Source organism: Bombus vancouverensis, chromosome 14 (genome assembly GCF_051014615.1).
Source record: "Bombus vancouverensis nearcticus chromosome 14, iyBomVanc1_principal, whole genome shotgun sequence".
Taxonomy (NCBI): domain Eukaryota; kingdom Metazoa; phylum Arthropoda; class Insecta; order Hymenoptera; family Apidae; genus Bombus; species Bombus vancouverensis.
The window spans coordinates 8,478,998-8,499,020 of record NC_134924.1 but is presented as its reverse complement, the minus strand read 5'-3'; the positions used below and the strand labels follow the sequence as shown (position 1 = coordinate 8,499,020).

Here is a 20,023-nt window from a genome sequence, read left to right as displayed (position 1 = left end):
AACCTTAACCGCTGTATTTTTTTTTCTAGCGAGACGCGTTTCGTCGCGTTTCCGTGGTAAGAGCAAACTTTGAATTTCGAAAGGTTAACGAAGCTGTGGAAACCGTTGCTACGTAGTATCGAGCAGACCGAATAAGTATAATAACTTTGACCATACGTTATATTTATACCGAGTATTGTGTTTCTCGTATGCTGGTTGTTGGTCGACGTAACGAATTTTACGAAGCATGCGATTCGAGAGGCGAGAATTTTCAGTGAAAATTGAGCGTTTGCGGTTGCCCGTTAGTCGGTCCGAGGACTCGAAAATCGATTTGGCGAGCTCGCGTTTCGCAAGAAACGCGAACGCTCGACCAGAAAATAACAGGGTTGCATAGCACGCACGCTACCGTGTAGATAGGGCTCGAACGATTGTTGGAAATCGTTGTTCGAGCGGCCATCCGTCTCGTAAACGCTTATCTCGGCTCTGCTCACCTCCACGCTCGCTTTATTCTTCGCGTCACCCAGAAAGGCCTCCGAAACCGTTTCCTTCCGCTAACGATCTTCATCTCGGTTCTTTCCTCCGTGGTTCTTGCCTTTTGTTCCTCTTTTTACACGCCACGGAACAAACGCGAAGGAATAGCAGCTGTCGTCAAAACGTTACAAGCGAAAGATAAACGTTCCGGCGTGCCAAACAGCCCTTTCAACCACCGTTACGTGCTTTATCGTTAGTTTCGTTTTGATATGCGCTCGCAAACGTCGCACCGCGTCGTCCATCGGCTCGCCTGATTTTCTCCTCGTTCCAAAGACAACGTTCCTCCACCACTACAGACTGCATCCTTACGCGAAGCTTTCAAAGCACTCCTGTCCCTTTGTCGTCCTCGTTTCTAGTTGCCAACACCGCGCGTTCTTCACCATTTTCCAAGCTATAATTGACTTTAAACACACCAACCTTTTTCCCTCCTATCGTCTTTTTATTTCGTTCGAGCGTAGTTCCTTCGGCTATTTCCCGTTGGAAAGAACGTCGCTTCTCCGGTGTGCCGTAAGATGTCCGTTTACGAGCCCGTTACGTACTTCCGTTAACCGGAATTATCTCCTTGCGCATCTTGCTCGATCGAGAATACTTATACGGACAGAATCCGCCCGGTAATTTGACTTTAATCGCTATTTATCGCATAGAATCGACCACTTCCGCTTCTTTCAAAGTGCACTTTCGTTGTCAAGCACTCGCTGATAGCTGGAAAGAAACACGGAAGCCTCGCTCGATACCATTTTCCCGACATAAAAAGGAAGAAACGCGTCCACCGATAAAAGAAAATACGCTTTGTCGAGAGGAGAAGGTAGGGGAGAGCACGATAAATCGAAGTACCGATCAATTCATGACTCTCTATTTCATTGTTCAGGCGACGTTGCATTCCTTCCATACTTCGTTTCTCCATGAGACGATCTAAAGCACGATCGAAGGATGCTGCTATCGAATGAGGAAAGAACGCGGTAACAAGTATGTAGTCGGCGTATCGGCTGTACGCGGTTAATTGCGGATAATAGCGTAGTTCACGGAAGCAAAGCCGGAGGCTGTGTTCCGAGGCGTACGCAGAGTTTCCGTCGTGGTTACAAGTAATTACACGACGAACAAACGAAAATGGAAAGCGAACGCATTGCCTCGAGGAGTATCAAACGTTTGACTAGTGGAAGAACTTAACTAATGAAATATTTGGCTCGTCCGTAACAGTTTGCGCCTTTGCTGCGCACATATTTGCCGCGGTAAACACGCGCTCGTGTACACGCATGCATAACTTCGCCTTAACACTCATAATCGGATATGTACATGCCCATAAATACCTGTCTCTCCAATGAATTTGAAATATTCGTCCAGTTTACTTGGCCGCAGAATTAATCGCTATTAATAGGTGACGTTCTTTTCGAGATCTAACGAGTTCGTCTTAATCGACCGTTTAACTCACGCCGACGCACACGCGCTACTTGACTCGTAATCCGTGAAACAGTCGGGAAAAACGTGAAGTAAAGCGATTGAAAAAAAAAAGAGAAAAGAAAAGAATTAATCGAGTTTCTGGAAGGCAAACTAGCGAGAGGGACGTACCGCATCCTGACGCATCGCGTCGTTCGACTTCGCGTCGCGTTGCGTCGCATCGTATTCTGTCACGCGCGAGATATTAATTGCCACGAACTGGTCGAACGAATATTTTGTTTCAATCAATTTGGACGCGCGAATGAACTTAATTGATTAGTCGCTCGTCTCGATCGCATGGCAGAATAAACTTCGATTCCGATAACTAACAATAAGCAGTTAGTTACTTTTCACAGGTTTTGTTCGGAAAATGGCTGCGACTATGTTCGGCAAACGCGAGATCTATACGAAGAGAGATATTCGTTCGTACCTATATACTTGGGATACGTTAAATGTGTATTTCGTGGGGACGAGACGCTACGAACGAGGAATAGCTACGAGAAACAGCCCGATGCTGATTCTGAATTCTGCACAGCAATCGGTGAAAAAGGACGAAATCCTGGCATACAAACGGAAGATTGCCTACAGGTATATCGTAACCAGTCAGCGTGTAGAAGAGAAAGAGACTAGACCGGGAAACGGAAATCCGTGGTATAACCGTTGTTTCTAATGTTGTTCTTCTTGCATCGACTGGCGTCGTCACGTTGTCTCGTCGTTTTCAAACCTAAACCAAACCTAATCCCGGGACACGGAAGACCGTACGACCGCGTCGATATTAAAGAGGAACAATTTACAGCGTACAAAGCGGAATCGGGCCGACATAGATTATCATAGATTGGACATTCCGCGTTCGTGAAATCAAACGAGATTCGAGATCTGCCAACTATTGGCAGGAAGAGTTACTCGACGAGAACCTAAAATCGAAGTTCATCCACGATAGCACGACAACGAGCGTGGTATATAGACGGGATTACATCGCTTATTACCTCATGAACGACACTCTGCACCCACAATCGCGGATTCGAGAGCAGCTGCAGATACGTTGCGTATTCTAGGAACCGGTGAATACGAGAAAGAAGAAAAGCATCAATTTCCGTCACAGAAGAATCCGAGATGCTTTGCACTGGAATCTGTCGCGACGAAATGGAAATTGGACGACGTTATAGTAGACTTTCGCTTACCCTTTCGACTGCTGGATAGAACGCGATTCTTCGAATTCTACGGATCGACCGCAACGCTCGACGCCGGGAACCTCGATGCCGGGGAAAGACGCGCGCGCTTCCTCTTTGCAAATTGATTTCGGTTACGCTCCTTCGGACTTGGCAACGATTTTACGCGGGTTAGTCGAGTCGAGCTCCGGGCGAAATAACGGTCGTTAGTACGGTTAGTTAGAGGACGCGGAGGTGCACAGCGTAGATGGGATCGGGTGTCGGGGAAACAATTCCACCCTGGTCTTACACGGAAATCCATACTCGGTTACCCTTGACGAAGAGACTGTGAATAATTACCGGCTCTGAAGCGTAACAGAGGTTGTCGTTGCCACCCTCCGACACCACATTACCAATACTTTTCATCGCGAGCTTTACACTCGCCCGCCACCGAGCAAAGAAACGTCCACGCAAATCCTGTCGCGCGACCCCACGACAAAACCAATCGAGTATCATGGATGTAAATATACACATATTTACGATATACGCGTTGCGAATAAATTTCCCGTTAGAATAAATACCAATAGACGGAGTGTAAACGTATAAATATCAACGAGTTACAACGCGAATATAACACGCGACGGGAATTACTTACGTAAATCGGAAGAACGATAAAATGAAAATCTGTCTCTCGGCGATCATCGATTGTGACGGTTTACGTGTCGAATAAAACACTTTTGAATCGTTAGGAGACAGATGAATGGCGTGAAAGCATATAATTCTCTTTTTTTTCTCTCTCTCTCTCTCTCTCTCTCCTTTCAATTTTTCAGACAAGCTAGTTATAGACAAAAGTAACAGGATGAAAGGCAGTGCGAGATAACAACGTGAAAGCAGGGGAAATTCGTAAGGTGTGGAGCAGTAAGCGTTGCGGCGTTTTCAACTCTATTCTTCTCATCCTCTACATCCGCTTCCCTCGTCGTCGGTTTTTCTCCCCGCAAAGCTTGTCCGAGCTTGTCTTTTTTCTCCTCCGTTTCCAAGCGTCGAACAATAAAGATTTTCTTTTCACGCCACTAGACTCAATCGACAATCGTTTTTCATAAATTTCCAGCCGACCGCGGGACCGATCGGGTCTCCCCTTCTTTCGCGGTTACGTGCTCGCCGTTGGTGCCGGTGTCGGTGTCGGTGTCGGTGTCGGTGTCGGTGTCGGTGTCGGTGTCGGTGTCGGTGTCGGTGTCGGTGTCGGTGTCGGTGTCGGTGTCGGTGTCGGTGTCGGTGTCGGTGTCGGTGTCGGTGTCGGTGTCGGTGTCGGTGTTGGTGTCGATGTGGGTATCGGTGTTGCTGGTTTCCGACAACGCTCTCGTGTGTCTCGGTCTATTGTTTCTACGTATCCTCGCGAAGCACGAACCACCTTACGACACCTTACTTTCGTTCTCTTGCTTCAGGCTGCTTCCCGCTGCCCTCTTTTCACCATGTTCCATCAGCTATGATACTCTCACTGGAATTTTTCGACGTGACGCAAATAGGACCCATGTATCGCGTAACATGGCGCACATGTCGCGCATGTCGCGTTGCTCCTTCCTTCGGTCTATCCACAGCTCACGCGATTTTTCACCGAATTCGCGTATTCGCCCGTGTTGCGTTCGGCGCGATCGATCGCACGAATAATTCTCGTATACAATGAGGTAGTTGATCGAATGTTGTCTTGTACCTATGTACACGTATATGGTAGCGCGAAACAACCAGGGTCACGAACCGAGCTCTCGATTTTTGTCATCGCCGAGTTAGCTACCTCGATTCCGCGGTTCCATCCCGCGGCGAAATTCGATTTAACTCCACTGATTTTCGACTAAAGGATTAGATTACTCGATTTTTGTTCCAGCTTTCGGTCGGTCCGTCCATCGATCGGATTAGCCTCCATTTCACAAACTCGCTTTCAATTGGAATTCAATTTACCCCGATTCGTTTCGTAGAATATGAACGGCTATCGAACATCGTTAAATTATTGACTCGCGACTGGATAAAACTTTGCAAGCTACCCCTTGCCGCTTCTCCTAACTCTTGCTGCGCACCGTAGAGGGAAATCAAGATTAAGCCGAGATGCAACTTAACTTCGTGTTCCTTGTTTCGACTGGATTCGGATTCTACGACGATATCGACGATGAATCGATACAGCAACAGCGGTCACGATACGCCGAATCCCTGAGATTAACAACTCTGTCACAGCGAATGAGACCCCAGCCACGGAACCAAATAAATACGAAAAAATGGAAAAATTGAAGAATGAGATTGAGCGAGAGGGAGGATGAGGGAAAAGGGGAGGAAGAGAGATTGGTCGGGAAACAGCGGCGCATTTAATGCAGGGAAGTTGAAATTAGTTGGACGAGTATCTCGCATTCAACGAACAAATTGCAATTAATGCTTCGTCGTGCGATGCACATATTAAATCGCATTAAAACAGAAACTAACCGCGGTTATCCCTCGACGATCGCTCGCAAACGAATTCACGTCTCCTTCCTTATTTCCTTCTGGATCGAACCCGTTATACGAATTCAGAGTTAATTTCGCGAAACACCAAACCCCGGTTGTTTTATGACGTCAATGTATGTACTGTATTCATTCAGTTGAAATTCAATAAATTTTAATAATAATAATAATAATAATAATAACGATACAACAAAATAAACAATGACCATAATTAATAGAACTAAAGTATGACAATACAAAACTGATATAACAATTGTTCGAAGAAACACTGGTACCGATTAAAATTTGTGTCGCCTGTTCTAATTGCTCGCGCGACATCAATCGACCTCCTGGACGCAACACCACTACATACTTACGTATTATACAATTTATACATAGCTCGATACGTGTGTGAGCGTAGACGGACGGTTAATTACCATAGCTGTAAAGAGAGTTATGTCCAGGCACTGTTTTAATTACTAGTGCGAAGCCGGCAATCCTACCCGTCTTTCATTTTTTCCGCGCAAACCGTTGGCGGTACCAACGTTGATCGATCCATCTTTTAGTTGAAACCGTTGGTGGCACCAACACCCGTTCGTCTTTATTTGATCGAACCGTCCAATTTTGAAGGGAAGTTTTGATCGCTTTCGATCGCTTTCTCCTACTTCCTTTCTCGAAACGTAAACGGAACTATTCCTCAGAAACGAGTCTACGAAGGCGAAAAAAGAAAAACGAGATACGGACCCATTTCGACGGCACAGCGTTTTCTCCACGCCGGGACCGCGGCGACCGTACGCAGACGTATACCCGCGACACTGGAGCTGGGTAAACGCGGCCAGCTGAGAGCTGAATTTGGCCTCGACAATACAGGAATATAATCGCATTGTGTAAACAGACAGCGACGCGCACGGTGCGGAGAGCACAGTGCGTGATTCCTGAACATTCGACGACGACGCGACGCGACAAGTCGGCCACGCCGTCGTCCTCGTCGTAATCGTCATCCTCCGGATTCAAGTTGGTTGACGCCACCTAACCATGGACAATGGGGCCACGACCAGTACGGTACCATTATCCGCCTCTCGCGTCTATGACAACTCTATGAATTATGCAGCGTAATGTAGACGGATACGCAGCCCCTCCTCCGCATACTCGCGCGTAGCGCATGTTGTTCCATTACCGATCCTACCGCTTTCAACCGCAAGCAATTTACCCTACTAACCTGCCACCCATTCCATTGATGTACGCTTGTTTACCGACCTTCAACCTCCCCTTCTTTTCCCAGTCTTACCCCGTCGCATCTAGTTTGTCGGATTTATCGCGTTATTCTTCTTAAAACGTTAATAGAGGGCAAATTAGCCGGACGAAAAAAGCACAAAATTGCACCGTCGATATTTTACTATGACCAAAGTTGAAACCCAAGATCCCAAGACGAAATAAGAGGAAAGCAGAACGCGGGATGATATGGTCGAAGAGAGAGTAGCTTTGCAACTGGCGCGCGTATTATTTCCCTTTCCCGGATACGGTTTCTGATATCCATATTTTCGACAGGTACTTTGAATATCGTGCGTTTGCGAGTAACGTATGATATTAGGCCGTGACCGCGATTGCCGGTATTACAGCCTCTACAATATCAATCTGGCGGTGCGGTTATCGCCGCGGCAAAGTAGGGAAACGCCGATGCCATGTTCAAATTCAACGAGCCCTAACCCTCCGCTACCAACTCCGATATTGCCAGATACGTATTACCTTGGCTTTAACTACCACCGTCAACATCGATCCATCGAAAACGATACGTGCTTACACATCATGAATAATTCGCACTTACGAAACGATGCATTTATAGTCGTCGACGAAGCTACTCCTCTCCGCTACCTTTAGAGGCTTCTGGCTCCGCTCGGTTTGCATTTAGACGCGCGTGGCAAATCCAAACCACTGGGGAAAACCGGCGCGGACAAACGGAGAGAAGTCGTTGGCGAAAAGAAACAAGAAAAATTGTTCGCGAAGAAACATAAGGACGGGGGAGAACGAGCGTGGAGAGCTTCTTTTCGTTGTAATACTTTGGACGGAGTTTAATTACGTCGGGCTGCCGCGTAATCAAAGAATAAATCTCGCCATCCAATTAAATTAAAAATCCACAGTGTCGTCTTTTTCCTCGATTTTTACGCGCCTTTAGTTTCCACCCAGTCCAGTTTTATTCCAGCTCCTTTTTTTCTCCGCTCCGCTCCGACGCGATGGTTACGAGGCAAAGGAGAACGCGGATCCCAAAGTATCGCGAAAAATACACGCAAGACGGGATTGCGCGGAGAAGCCGGCTATATAGCACCGCGGCGGAACCAAGTTGCAGCGAGCACGAGTTTCATGGAAAAACGAAATTTCCTTCTCGATTGGCAACCGCCATCGGGCTCCCGATACAATCTGCGTCGGTGGTTTTCGTGAAACTGCCGGATGGAGAAAGTTGGACGCGGAACTGCAACGATTCGGTCGGTGGCCAATTATAAAATTCGCTGTGTATAAATATGCTGTACAGGTTGGCTACTCGATACCGCGGACGATCAATATGTTACACTTTTCGAGTTTTGCCAGGCAAAGTTTTGCGGAATAAGCTCGAACGGGTAGTCCTTTCTTGGCGAAAGGACGCGATGAGAACCGTATGCCGAACGAAATCGAAGTTATGGCCGATAGTTAAAGAGTCGTGAAGCGCGATTAAAAGTTTAAAACGGTTCCTCCGGGGAATCGGTCTACTTTTTAACGTCGAACCGGCACTCGGTGTCGATGTTCGAGCGCGTTTTTCCAGTTGGTTAAGGGGCCTCTACCGAAACGGGCAACGAACTAACCGATTTCGTTTCGCTCGGCCTTTCGCTATCGAGTCTACAATTCGCGAAGGAAATCGACCATGATACGAACATCGACTAGATAATAGGAGACGCATCGCACGCGAGAATAAATCGGAGAAAAAGGGGACGAGGCGAGGATGGCGAGACGGGAGGATAAAGAAAGCGGAGGAATAAGCTAGCGAAAAGGTTTAATCGTTAACGGTGGCGCGCGTAATCTGGATTTCGGTAAAAGCATCAGTCCCTAAGGAGTCATCTATTTGGTAAATGGATGACCCGTGGAACTGGTACGAACGAACAGGCACGCAAGAATCCTGCGGGGATATATCGAGTCAAACGTTACACCCCGTATCTGTCGTGTTATCGCTACGAACAATGACTACCTATTACGCGACTCTCTAGTCATTTTTCATTATTATCGTAGGTCATCGGCCTATTCTAACGAGAGGCCTTTCCGTAATTGCAAATTGGTCGCCGTTCAGCCAGCAGCAAAGCTAAGCCTAATCTAGCGAAAACATTTACGTCCCCTTAATCGTTCCACGCGTAAATCGCCTCGATTACTTTGAATCAAGATCGTCGCGAGCGTTCCGCGAGCGCGTTTCAACCATCGTTGGTCTTCTCGCAAGACGTCGCAATCAACTTATTAAGTCAGATAAGAAGCGCGCGCTATTCACGACGGAGATATGAAGTCGTTGGAATTCGTGCTACGTCTTCGGACTCGTGCCTTCGGTTCGTGACTATTCCACGATGTAATCAGATATCCTAGGGCGTGCGTTTCGCGCTAGATCGTACGAGTAGAGTCGAGTCGAGTCGAGTCGAGTTGAGTTGAGTCGGGTCGGGTCGGATCGAGTCGAGTCGCTTCGAGCGGTAACGACCAACCTGGCCCATGTCGGATCGATATCGAGGCGAAGATTGCCCTATCGTAGGCAGAAAAAAACAGGTGTTAATCGTCGTCGAACACGCGCGATAACACTCGAGTTAAAAAAGAATAAGAGCGAGAGACGGCTTCGTGACACGTGAAAACTAACATGACCGTGCCACGTAATTCAAAAATTAGTAAATTTCCTCTCGTTCCAACCTCCTAAAACTCTCCCGATAACCATCCAAGACAAACCGTTCTCGGTGTTTGCCTTTACATTATAGCACACGTGGCGAGCGCTGTTAAATACCCACCATACCGTTCCGCGACACGCTCTGAGAAAACCACCACGAAAAGCACTGCGATACGTCACCGTTTCCAGACTCACTCACACTCCGTATTGAGGCGTTCCCCTAAAATACACGATATCGTCGAGATTATCGTCGCTGACGCATGGGAGGATCGAACCTGTAAATACATCGACTCGTGTAAATCTGATTGTCGCGTGAAAGTGCCTATACGTGGTAATAAGCGTTTCAAGTTTACGACATCCGATGCTTTGGCGAGTCTAATCGCTCTTTTCTATTAACGCTAACGAGACTAAACTGGACGACGCGGGCGCGAGTAGCGTTTTTCAGCTGCTTGAGAAATACCGCTTGGAATAACTACGAAAGTTCATTTTACATTTTTACCTTCTTAACGCTACGTTCAGTTTCACCCGAAATTTCTTCACGCGTGTCGTCTTTGCTTCCGCGGTTCCATTGACTTTTCAAAAACGCTCGCCGTCTGATCCTATATTCTCGACAAGTTTCTCTATTCATACGCAGATCTATTCGTAGATTTGCATCGGGCAGTGATGCCGCGAGTTCCAGGAACATAAGCGGATGCACACTGTATACGCGGATCGGTCAAACGGACTCCACGTGCGGATTGCATGTGGAGACTCATACGCGCGGGATAAAGGGTGATGTCACCGCGCCAATCTACGGCATAAATACCCGAATCAGGACGATACAAGAGTCGAGTATCTAAGCGTCGTAAGATCGACACCCTCGGCGGTACAGTTAATATAGATGCGACGTTAGTTCTAGTGCTCGGTGCAGGTCTTAGTGAATAAATGTTATTTGGTTTTAGTTATGAGAGGCTTGCATTTAGTCTATTCGCAGATCCGTCTAGGTAGCATTCATCCGATGGAACATGTCCATTCAACCAGCAACGGTTGAAATTGTATTGCAATTACCGATCGCCGATACACAGGAATTCGATAAATCTCGAGAAAATTAGTATATACGGATGCTCAGAGCAGAGTAGTTGGACGTACGTTCGTTGCTACCGATAAGAGTAATTAATGCACTACTTTATTCTCATGAATTTATAATTTTCTGTTACGGTTAACAGCGCTAGCAAATATTTGCATATGCGATGTAATAATTTCGTTATGGATTTATTATCGTTTGATGCGAACTGATATGGGCGAATGCTGCGTAAATATCGTGCGAAGCTTGCAGTCGTGGTATTTTCACGGCAATTCGTAATATCGTTTCCTCCCGTCGGCAACCAACGATGCTGCCACCGACCCACAAGAGCACCGCACGTCTGTCCGATGAAAAACGAGCATTTTAACGATATTAACGATAGCTCGAGATAAATCGATCGCGAAACGACATCTGTTCCGTTCTCGCTGTCTTTATATTCGTTTCCCGACGCGAGCCATGAATCTCCGTTGGTAGCATTGTTGCCAGAGCGGGAAAAGCGAGCTACTAAACTGGCCCGCAATGGAAAACCTGCGAGAGTTCCTCGAAGGAGAGAAGGCCGGATGCGCCGGTTCGATATCCGTGGAATGCGCAAAGTCCATCGAATAATCGACAAAAACTACATTTTCGCTAGTTCAGTATTTGCGCTAGCCAAGATACCGAGGAAGATGGTAAGAAATCGATGGTCGACCATACTTTCACCGGTTTTTCGCCTCGTTATCGAACGGTTTCCGATGATTGGAGCAACGCTGAGAACGCGTAACGATCCATTATTACTATCCAAGTAAATACAAGTACTATTTTGCGCGGTCAATGCGAACCAAGAAAACGGAACATGAAAACAGTGAGAGCAATTTGTTTTATGAGAGCGGCGAGTAGCCAGAAAATCATTCGCGATACTCTGAAAGGAAAATCGAAACATCGTGAATCGAGCTACTCGAAGCCAGAGTATCGACATTCCAGCAAATTTAAAATTAATCTCCCGTTAACAACCTGTAAATCCTTCTATCGTTCTGTTTGTTCCATTGGTACATAGCGTAATCCGACGACGAGTCGAGTATCGAGCAGTGTCAGTGGTCAATGGAGATCTAAAGCGAATTACTCGAAGACAGAACGCTCGCCGATGACGCAACGCCAACTATTCCCATCGATGAGATTCTCCAAGCAGGATAATTACCTGTAATATACCGCAACGATCGCATCGAATCGCCGATATCGTTGCGCGGCAACTATTCGCGCGATTACGCGTCGTCTTTATCGCGAATATTTCGTAAGTGACAAAACTTGGAATAGTATCGTCTTTAAGGTCTTCTAAATTCGTATTTCGCAAGAATCCATCGGAACAAAACCGAACTATCGAATTGGCAACTAAGTCATTACCACCTAATGACAAAATCTGCAATCACTTGGTTGCTAACCCAATAGTAACTTGTACACCCGCTGCCCGTAACTCTTTTCCTTTCTCACCGAGACGCGACACAAGGAGAATCGGCCGATAGAAAATAACCTGAAACAGTTTCAGTGCGAACTCTGTTCAACCATGTGCAAACAAGTCAGAAAGGTCATTGTGCGTGACCGATATCGCGACGACATCAAGAGAAAATGCACACGTAAGTCGAGGTTTCTTTCACGTTCTCGAAAGGATAAAGACCAAAGAGTTTCCTCGGGAAAATAGAAGCTGCTTGATTAATTGCTCTGTTATCGATTAAACCGCGACACGGTCAACGTCAACGCGAGTTGAAAAGGAACGAGAATAGAATCGAGACATTCACGCGCAATTTCGCAGCAAGGAATTGTCTACGCGCCTTGGTCCAAACTCCCTCGATGCTGACTGTTATAGGACGTCTCGTTTGTAGCTGTCGACACGACAGGATCACGCTTAAACCCCCAGATGCATCCTGTGAAAATCAAGGAGGGAGAGGGGTGGCAATGCACCCGGCGTCGCGTCGAGATACGTTGAGAAATATTGGATTCGACGTATTCCACCGACAAAACGACGCCAAATCTCAATATGGCTGGTAAACGGTTCAAGAAAAAAGGATGAAAGCTTGCATAAATAAGTTGGAAAAATCGAAATACGCCAAAGTACCTGCGAAAAAAGCGATAAATTTATTTGCTCTTCCATTTTCGACGCGCCTATATTCGTTACGTGGAACGTCATTGCGCGAACACGACCGATCAATGAACGACAGGATTTGACTATGTATCGGATACAATTTCAATATTCGAAATTACAGGATTTACATATATTGTTTCTCTCCATTTCCCCTCTTTTTTCTTTTTTTTTTTTTTTTTTTTAATACTATCGAATGAAAATCGAGCACGATCCATTAGCAGATGGAAGGATGTCTATGAATTAAAAATTTCCGAGCAAATGTGCGAGAAAGGAATTTTTATCGCGATCATCTACTACCATAGACATTTCGTTTTTATGTTTCTGGTTACTTTTAAAAAGCGGCGTACTTCGTTTCTGCCCAGTGATTTTTGCGCCATGACTGGCGCGATTCTTACCGACGAGTCGACGTTTTACGACTCGCATTTCCTATTGTCCGTAATATTCGCTAAATCGCGCAAGCTTAGACCACGGCGGACAAGTTGGTGCGCCGCGTCGCTTTGGATTACAAGCGAACGAGTGCTTCGCGATACTCGGGAAATTTTTCATCGCTCGAATACAATCAACAAAACCGGCACGCTGCTTTTCGCGAGTATGGTCACGGGGGAAACGCGCGAGAGAAAAGGAATCGGTTTCGCCGATGCGGTTTCGACGGAACAGCGACGTGCCAAATGTCGGGAAATAAATAACGAGCAGCGGAAACAAGCGCATAGGAAGAAGAAAAAGAGAAGAAAATGGGCGAAAGAGAAATCCTTAACGCGTGTGTGTGGCATATTTTTCTCCCGCAGAAATCGTCGGTGCTTCGAGGAATCTAAAAACGCCGATTAACGCAAAAGGTATCGGCGACGCGAAGAAACAATCGCAACGACGTAAACGCTTCGTTGTAGCCTGGTTGCTTCGTCCCTCGTTCAGCATCGTCACATCCATCGCCGACGCGACACGGCGAGGCAAAAAGGATATTTTATTGGCGCAAACGAGGGAGAACGACGTTGCGGCGAAAGGAAAACCGTGTCGGCGAGAAAGGGCTCCGGAGAAAGAGGATGGTACAAGAGAAGCGTCCATGACCGACCAGTGGGAGGGGTAAATTAAGGAATGAAGTAACCGCGAGGAAGTCAAAGTTGGGTTGCGCGAACGGATGAGAAGCCGAGAAAAAGAACAAGGCGGAAAAACCGGTGAGCGAAACGAAGAAGGCCGGCCGCGGCGAGGAAACTGCAGCGGATCGGTTCGTTAAACCTTCCCGGGAAAGAAAGTCGACGAACCCTCGATACTCCCAGCACGCTCTTCTCTCGGTCGTATCGAGTTTTCGACCACGCGCCAGTTCCGGCGTGTTTCCACGCACGACCTCGCATTTCGATTTCCACCCAGCGTTGTCCGTCCGCGCGCCGTGCGAATGAAAAAGGGACGTCGTCCATTTTCGAACAACACGGATACACCGACGGCGCGACGTTGCTTTCCTTCGGTAAACGTGAAACGATTCGCTGCACGCGATTTCGCCTCGGTTAAAACGATCAACGTCCTCGACGACAAACAGCGAGCCCGGCGTAAAAACGAAACCTACGAGGTAATGCGTAATCGAGCGCGTCGCTCTTGACACGAGATGCGTACCACCGACTAATGAAAGGGCTTCATTATTCCCGCGGATAACTATAGCGGTAATATTAATTTGTCGCTTTAGTATTTATCCGAGCGAGAATTGGACGAACGCGCAATAATAAACGATACCATCGATAATTGTTGCGTTACAGGAATATATTTACCGTAGATCGCGCAAGGGACGATGGCAGACCCGTCGCCACGTATATCTCCGCGCTATCATATTTTCGATCATTATTACCGCGTCGAATTATTGCCGTAGCATCAATAATTAATAACGAGGTCGATCCGTCGGCGCGTTCGCAGCAGCCCGCGCGGCCGCACCGAGAACCGTCCCAGCCTTCGCGAATTCGCGATCACTGACAAACTCGTTGTGCCGCCCCGCCTCGCTACTGCGCACTGACCTTGCTTACCAAGCCAACCACTACAGACCGGACGACACGCTCGTAAGATCGAGGAACGTGTTTCCTGAGAACCCTTTAACTTTCGAAATTGCACAAGCGGCTTTTACCCGTTACATCGGACAACTTCCGTTCTTCGCGTCACCTTCTTCCGTTCAAGTTCCTTCGACACGCGCGCGACCCACTTTCCAACATTTCTCGGCTACTCGCGGTTCTTTCGCATCGTCGTCGCGAAACAGAATTCTAGGCGAACGTTATGAACGAGGAACGGCAGTTAGAGACGGAAAGAATTCGTAGAGATCGCGGTCACGAACGATCGGAATTCCATGAATCGCAGCGTCTCGGAGATCGGATCGATCGGACGACCGATTCAACCGCGAGATTCGCTCCGCTTTAATCGAATTCCGAGCGCTGTTGAACGGAGATGCTCCAAGTCGGAGAACTTTCGCGTCGAAGACAATACACGAACCGCGCGTCAAAGGACAAGTGGCACGAATCTGATTGCGAGCACCAAAGACGTCGCGTGGCGACACTCAGCGTCGATCAAACCTAAGTTTTCGATCGTCAGATAACGAGAAACTTCATCCCGCCTCGGCATCTCGAAACGCGTTATCCCCTTTCCCATTATTTTCGGATCGCCGGGTAAATTCGTTTCCGCGAAGCTTGCGTATCTCTCGAATCCCGCTAATTGCGACGTCGCGACCGAGGTTCGAAGTCGGTCATTGCCGCGAATGATTATCAAATTCACGCGCAATCTTAAATTAACGCCTAGCTATAGGTTCGCGATGGAGCTGTAACTCTGTCAAATTGAGGTACGTCCGTTCTTCGGCGTGTCAACGCATGCGGCAATGGCATCCTTAAGAGTCGGAGGAACATCGGTACAAAGAAATACGTATCGACTGCTCCTTTCCGCGATTTTAGTCCGCCGTGAGATCCAAGCGCACGGAAGCAGAAATCGCGCGTAAATTTGTTAGGCGGCCGGGTCGCTGGCCTTTACGTTTTTCGCTACGTTTCCGATCTTCGATCGACGAAGAATCTAGTGACCGGAAACTTCTAATCCGGGATAAACGACTGGCGTTGGCGGAGCTGAAGCATTCGAGGGTATGTAACACGCGATTCCGATTCATCGATTTATTACTTTCGTACGCGCTGGGAAAAACTACAGGGCATCGCCTCGAGCGAATGTCCGTCCCAGATACGCCGGACTATTGTAAATAACAGCTTCCCCTGTTACACGTCACGATACCTATACGGACGAATTTTTCCGCCGCCGACACTTTCTGAAAATGTTTCAACCAGGAATTACGTACGAGCTGCGCTTCTAGCGTAGAGAGACAGGAAGAGGGAAAGAGAGACAAAAAGAACGAAAGAGAAGGAATGGAAAGAGACGCGACGAACGCGGCGAAAAACGGTAAAAGGGAGGAGACTCACCCGATTTCTCGTCGACGGTGGAAGCGATACCAGCGACGTAGGAAACAGCCTTCGTTAGTCCAATGAGTAACAGTACACTCCACATGTTCTTTCCTTGTTTATTCCTTGTTACCTTCGTCACAAATCCCAGCACTCGGAGCCAAAGCAAAGGTAAGCCACGGAGAACGGCTTCGTTCTATCTGTTGCTACCCTCGCGGTACGTAACGCGTTAAGTCATTTTCTCGCGGTACCCGGATTTATTCCCGACCTATTCGCACTCTCATCTTAATTTCCAGTGTCCGTTCGCGTCCTCGCCGACGATCATCGTAAATCGGTTCGAGTCACGCATCTTTCCAACACCACCGAAATCCCATTTCGTGTAACGATGCACGCGTCGTGGTCCACCGAGATGTCGAAACGCGATGTTCTCTTCGAGGAAACTTCACCGCGTGTGGCAACGATTTCGCGCGTTAACGTTTGGCCTACTCCGATCTCCTCTATCCACCGACTCTCGTGTTTTTCCTCTTTGGTTAAACACTAATTAAACTTGCCGCGGCACCGCCTCCACAGCCACGTACCGCAAGCACCGCGCTTTCCTCTTTTTCTCTCTTCTTTCTTTCATCCACTGTACGCCCGTTATTAAAGCGTTGCACATCAACGTGCCAGTCTCCGTGCCGTTAGAAAATCTACCGCACTTTCGACCTAACTATGCGCCACTATTGCCGATAACCTACAACGACGAGCACGATATCCGCAACAATCACCGGTGACCATGCTATATCCACCGAGGCCGCAAAATTCACCGCACAATCGACCAGCGTTGTTCGGAAAAAAGCGTCGCCTCGGTCGCGATGTCTGGAGCGACGTTCTTCGAACCAGTTGCATCCGTTTCCAACGTCTGCCACGGGCCACCACTTCCACTTGCTACGAAGATTCTTTGCGAAACCGATTACGGTTCTTCACGATCGACGAGACACTTGCACGAGACGTTTTACGGGACATCTAATTCTTGTCGTTGGCGTTGCGAGTTCTCGTTTAGGCAGAGCCTCTCTTGGTGACACTGACGACTTTACGAAGGGTTACGATCTTTTCCAGCCATATCGCCGATCGACGAAAAGATCGAGATGGTTGATTGCAGGATGTAAAAAGTAGATTATAGAAACGCTGGGCCGCGAAGCAGGCGCGATAAAGTTCGATCGATCCGTCGATCGTCCGCCGATTTTAACACGTTCTTCCGGTGATCCAAACGAAAAACGAAGCACTGCGGAGACGTTCCATCACGTTGGCTTGCCACAGATTTTCGGTTTGCCTGGAACAGGTCCAAACAACGACAGGGACCGCGCACAGGCCTGCAATCTCGTCAATGGCCGCGAACTCTCTGAAATCGATTCTGCGAAGATTCAGCGAGAACAACCATCACTGGATCGCTCCGTCGCCAAGTTTGCACATCCAGTAAGCAGAAGGCTGTCCTATTTCTTTTTTCTCGATTTGGCGCGCTTTTCCTTTGCAATCTCGTCGGCCTTCGTCGGAAGCGTCGAGGCGGCCGACCTTTATTTCCGAGATATCCGTTCCAAGTCTGAAAGTTACGCGAGAATGCAATTATCGCGAGTGTACACGCGATAATTCATCGTCGAAAGGTCCCTGTCGCTATCGGCAGGGAATCGACACGTGTGCGCGAACCAACCGTGTCCAGTCTCTTGGCCGAGTTCTCCAACGACAAACAGATGTAAACGAACGCGTGCTCCGACAAGACGGTAACTAAGCACTCACGGTGCGGTGACTTCGTACGGATCTTCGCCGATCGGACCGCGCGGAGGGTAAAGGGGTGTAGAAGGCGCGCGAAGGATAGTGCGAAGGGTAGCCCGACGGCGCAGGCGTCCACACGACGCAGTAACACGTGGTCCTCGACCGACGGCGGACGGCACACTGACGGAGAAGACGAGCAAACGGCGCGGCGACGGACGCGCAGCCTGCAAAGCCTCCCGAGGAGGTGGAGGTGTCGGAGGAAAAGCTGCGGGTGGGGCGAAAGGGATGAAAGGGGCTCGACTTGTACACCGTGCCTATCCCGTTACTCCGATTCCAAACCAGAAAAGGACGTTTTGTCCTACGGCCGAAAGAATATGCGTTCGAATAGTGCGAACTTCGTGCTGGTAAACATCCGGGAAACGGATGCGGAATGCCACGCACATGCGTTCTACCTTGTTCGATAACACCGACCTCCTCCCTGGCCGGAGTTATCCTAAATTTGATCGGTCACCGATTCCAAGACTGTAACGCAATCTTCTCCTTCTCGGTCGCGAATACGAGTCTCAGCTAATCACGTGGATACCTCGTTTAATCGACGATAGCCATCGCAGCAAAACTTTTCGCCTGATATTTCTCTAGCTATGATCGAATCTGTACGAGACTCGATAGACAACATTTGTGAACTGCACGCACGAACAACGAAAAGCAGCTAAAAACAATTTCCGCTCGTGTACCTGCTCACATTCTCGAAAACAATAACCATAGCTACTTTATAATATGTATAGACGAATGCCATAGCTATCTATACGGTTCGGTATTTTTCTTTCGAATGTTTCTACGATTCGATAATCAACGATCAATTTCTCTTGCACAAATATTCCGAGGTCGTTTCTCGTGGGATACTGCGATACTGCTTCGGTGTTCGCGAAGGACTCGAAATCGCAAATTCAAAGGTTACGTGAAAGGCGCGCAAAAATTTGGGAAACGTACTGTCTAAGAGAAAGAAGAAGAGAAGAACGGTGAGCGAAAAGAGAAAAAATCGAGGCGAGGATGGTCAAGCTGGTTTAGTTCAAGTTGAACGACGAAGCTTACGACAGTCGCGTTTAAGATACTTACGCGTACTCGGTCATCCGTGGACGAGTGTTCGCTTTTTGTTCGGTGTCGAAGGTGGTTTACAGTGGTTTAGGAGAGTTGGGAGCAAACTGGGTGGGCAAAAGGGAGAGAGGCAAGGGACAGGGTCAGCGGGGCGGAAGAGATCGAAATAGGGTGAGAGACCTCGGGGCGAAGGAGGCGGATGAGGAAGCAGATGCTCTCGGACTGGTGTCACGGATCATGGTCATCTTAAAAGCTTCTGAAAGGCAGGAATGCCACTCGCGCTTTCTGAAAGCTATCTTTTCGACGAGGGAATGGCTTACTCGAGGCTGCGCGTACGTGTATCGTACTCCACGATCGTATTTGTGAACGTGTAGAAACGCGAAAGAGTTGCCCGGTTATGCGAGTACCGCCACCATCTTTTCACGATAATGACTTTATCCGTTATCGATCACGTGCAGCTTATTCGACGGAAAGACCATTGACGAAAGATTAACAGGCAAATTCGATCTTTCCGCCTGTTCTCGTTATCTCGCGATCTCTCAGTTCTTAATCTCCGATTGGCTTAGTTTCCTCGTCAAAGTTACGAATACGCAACATTGCGCGCTCATCGGTACTTTGCAGTACGTATTATCGATACGGAAGCTGTCGCTCGAACGAGACATAAATATTTCACGTTTCACTTTTATTCTCCAAACGATGTAGCGGATGCGATGAATTTCATATGAACCCGCGCACAGGCCATGTCGCGTATATTACGTTCCAACGTAATTTAAACGCACTGAAAATTTCACGATAAAATCCGGCCAAATAAGAGCGCACAGACTCGAAATAACATCTACCTTTAATTTTCGCAACGTCCTAAAAAGGCGAGCGCGTGTTCCGGCGCCGCTATTCTCTCCTTCGAAATTACGTTCGATTTCTACCGATGGACAACGGTCAAGCAAGGAAGGGGTAAATTAATTGGACACGGGGCTCGCTATCGCCGCCTAACACACATTTCCGTGACAGTTGTAGAAAAATCACGCTCGATCGGAACGCAGCATGGGATTACGTGACATAGTGGCTGGCACGAACAACAGCCTCGCGCGAGAATCGCGACTCTTCGAGGCTCGATCGAGGGACGTTACACACAAAAGTTCGCTATTAACGCGACCATTAGCCTCGCAG

General features: G+C 48.0%; 1 protein-coding gene across 3 annotated transcripts in view; it reads right to left on the bottom strand.

The window, feature by feature from the left end:
* LOC117166243 (kin of IRRE-like protein 1) overlaps window positions 1–17,963 on the bottom strand; it is a 253,136-nt gene extending 235,173 nt beyond the window's left edge. The window contains exon 1 of one of the 3 annotated variants that reach the window (XM_033350052.2): window positions 16,037–17,963. In XM_033350052.2, coding sequence (XP_033205943.1) covers window positions 16,037–16,121 — 85 coding nt within the window. In that variant the 5' untranslated portion in view covers window positions 16,122–17,963. Of the gene's footprint in view, window positions 1–927; window positions 1,018–6,299; window positions 6,319–16,036 lie in introns of those variants that run through there. The other 2 variants (XM_076624375.1, XM_076624376.1) reach the window with 2 other exon arrangements.
* Window positions 17,964–20,023: the final 2,060 nt, after the last annotated feature.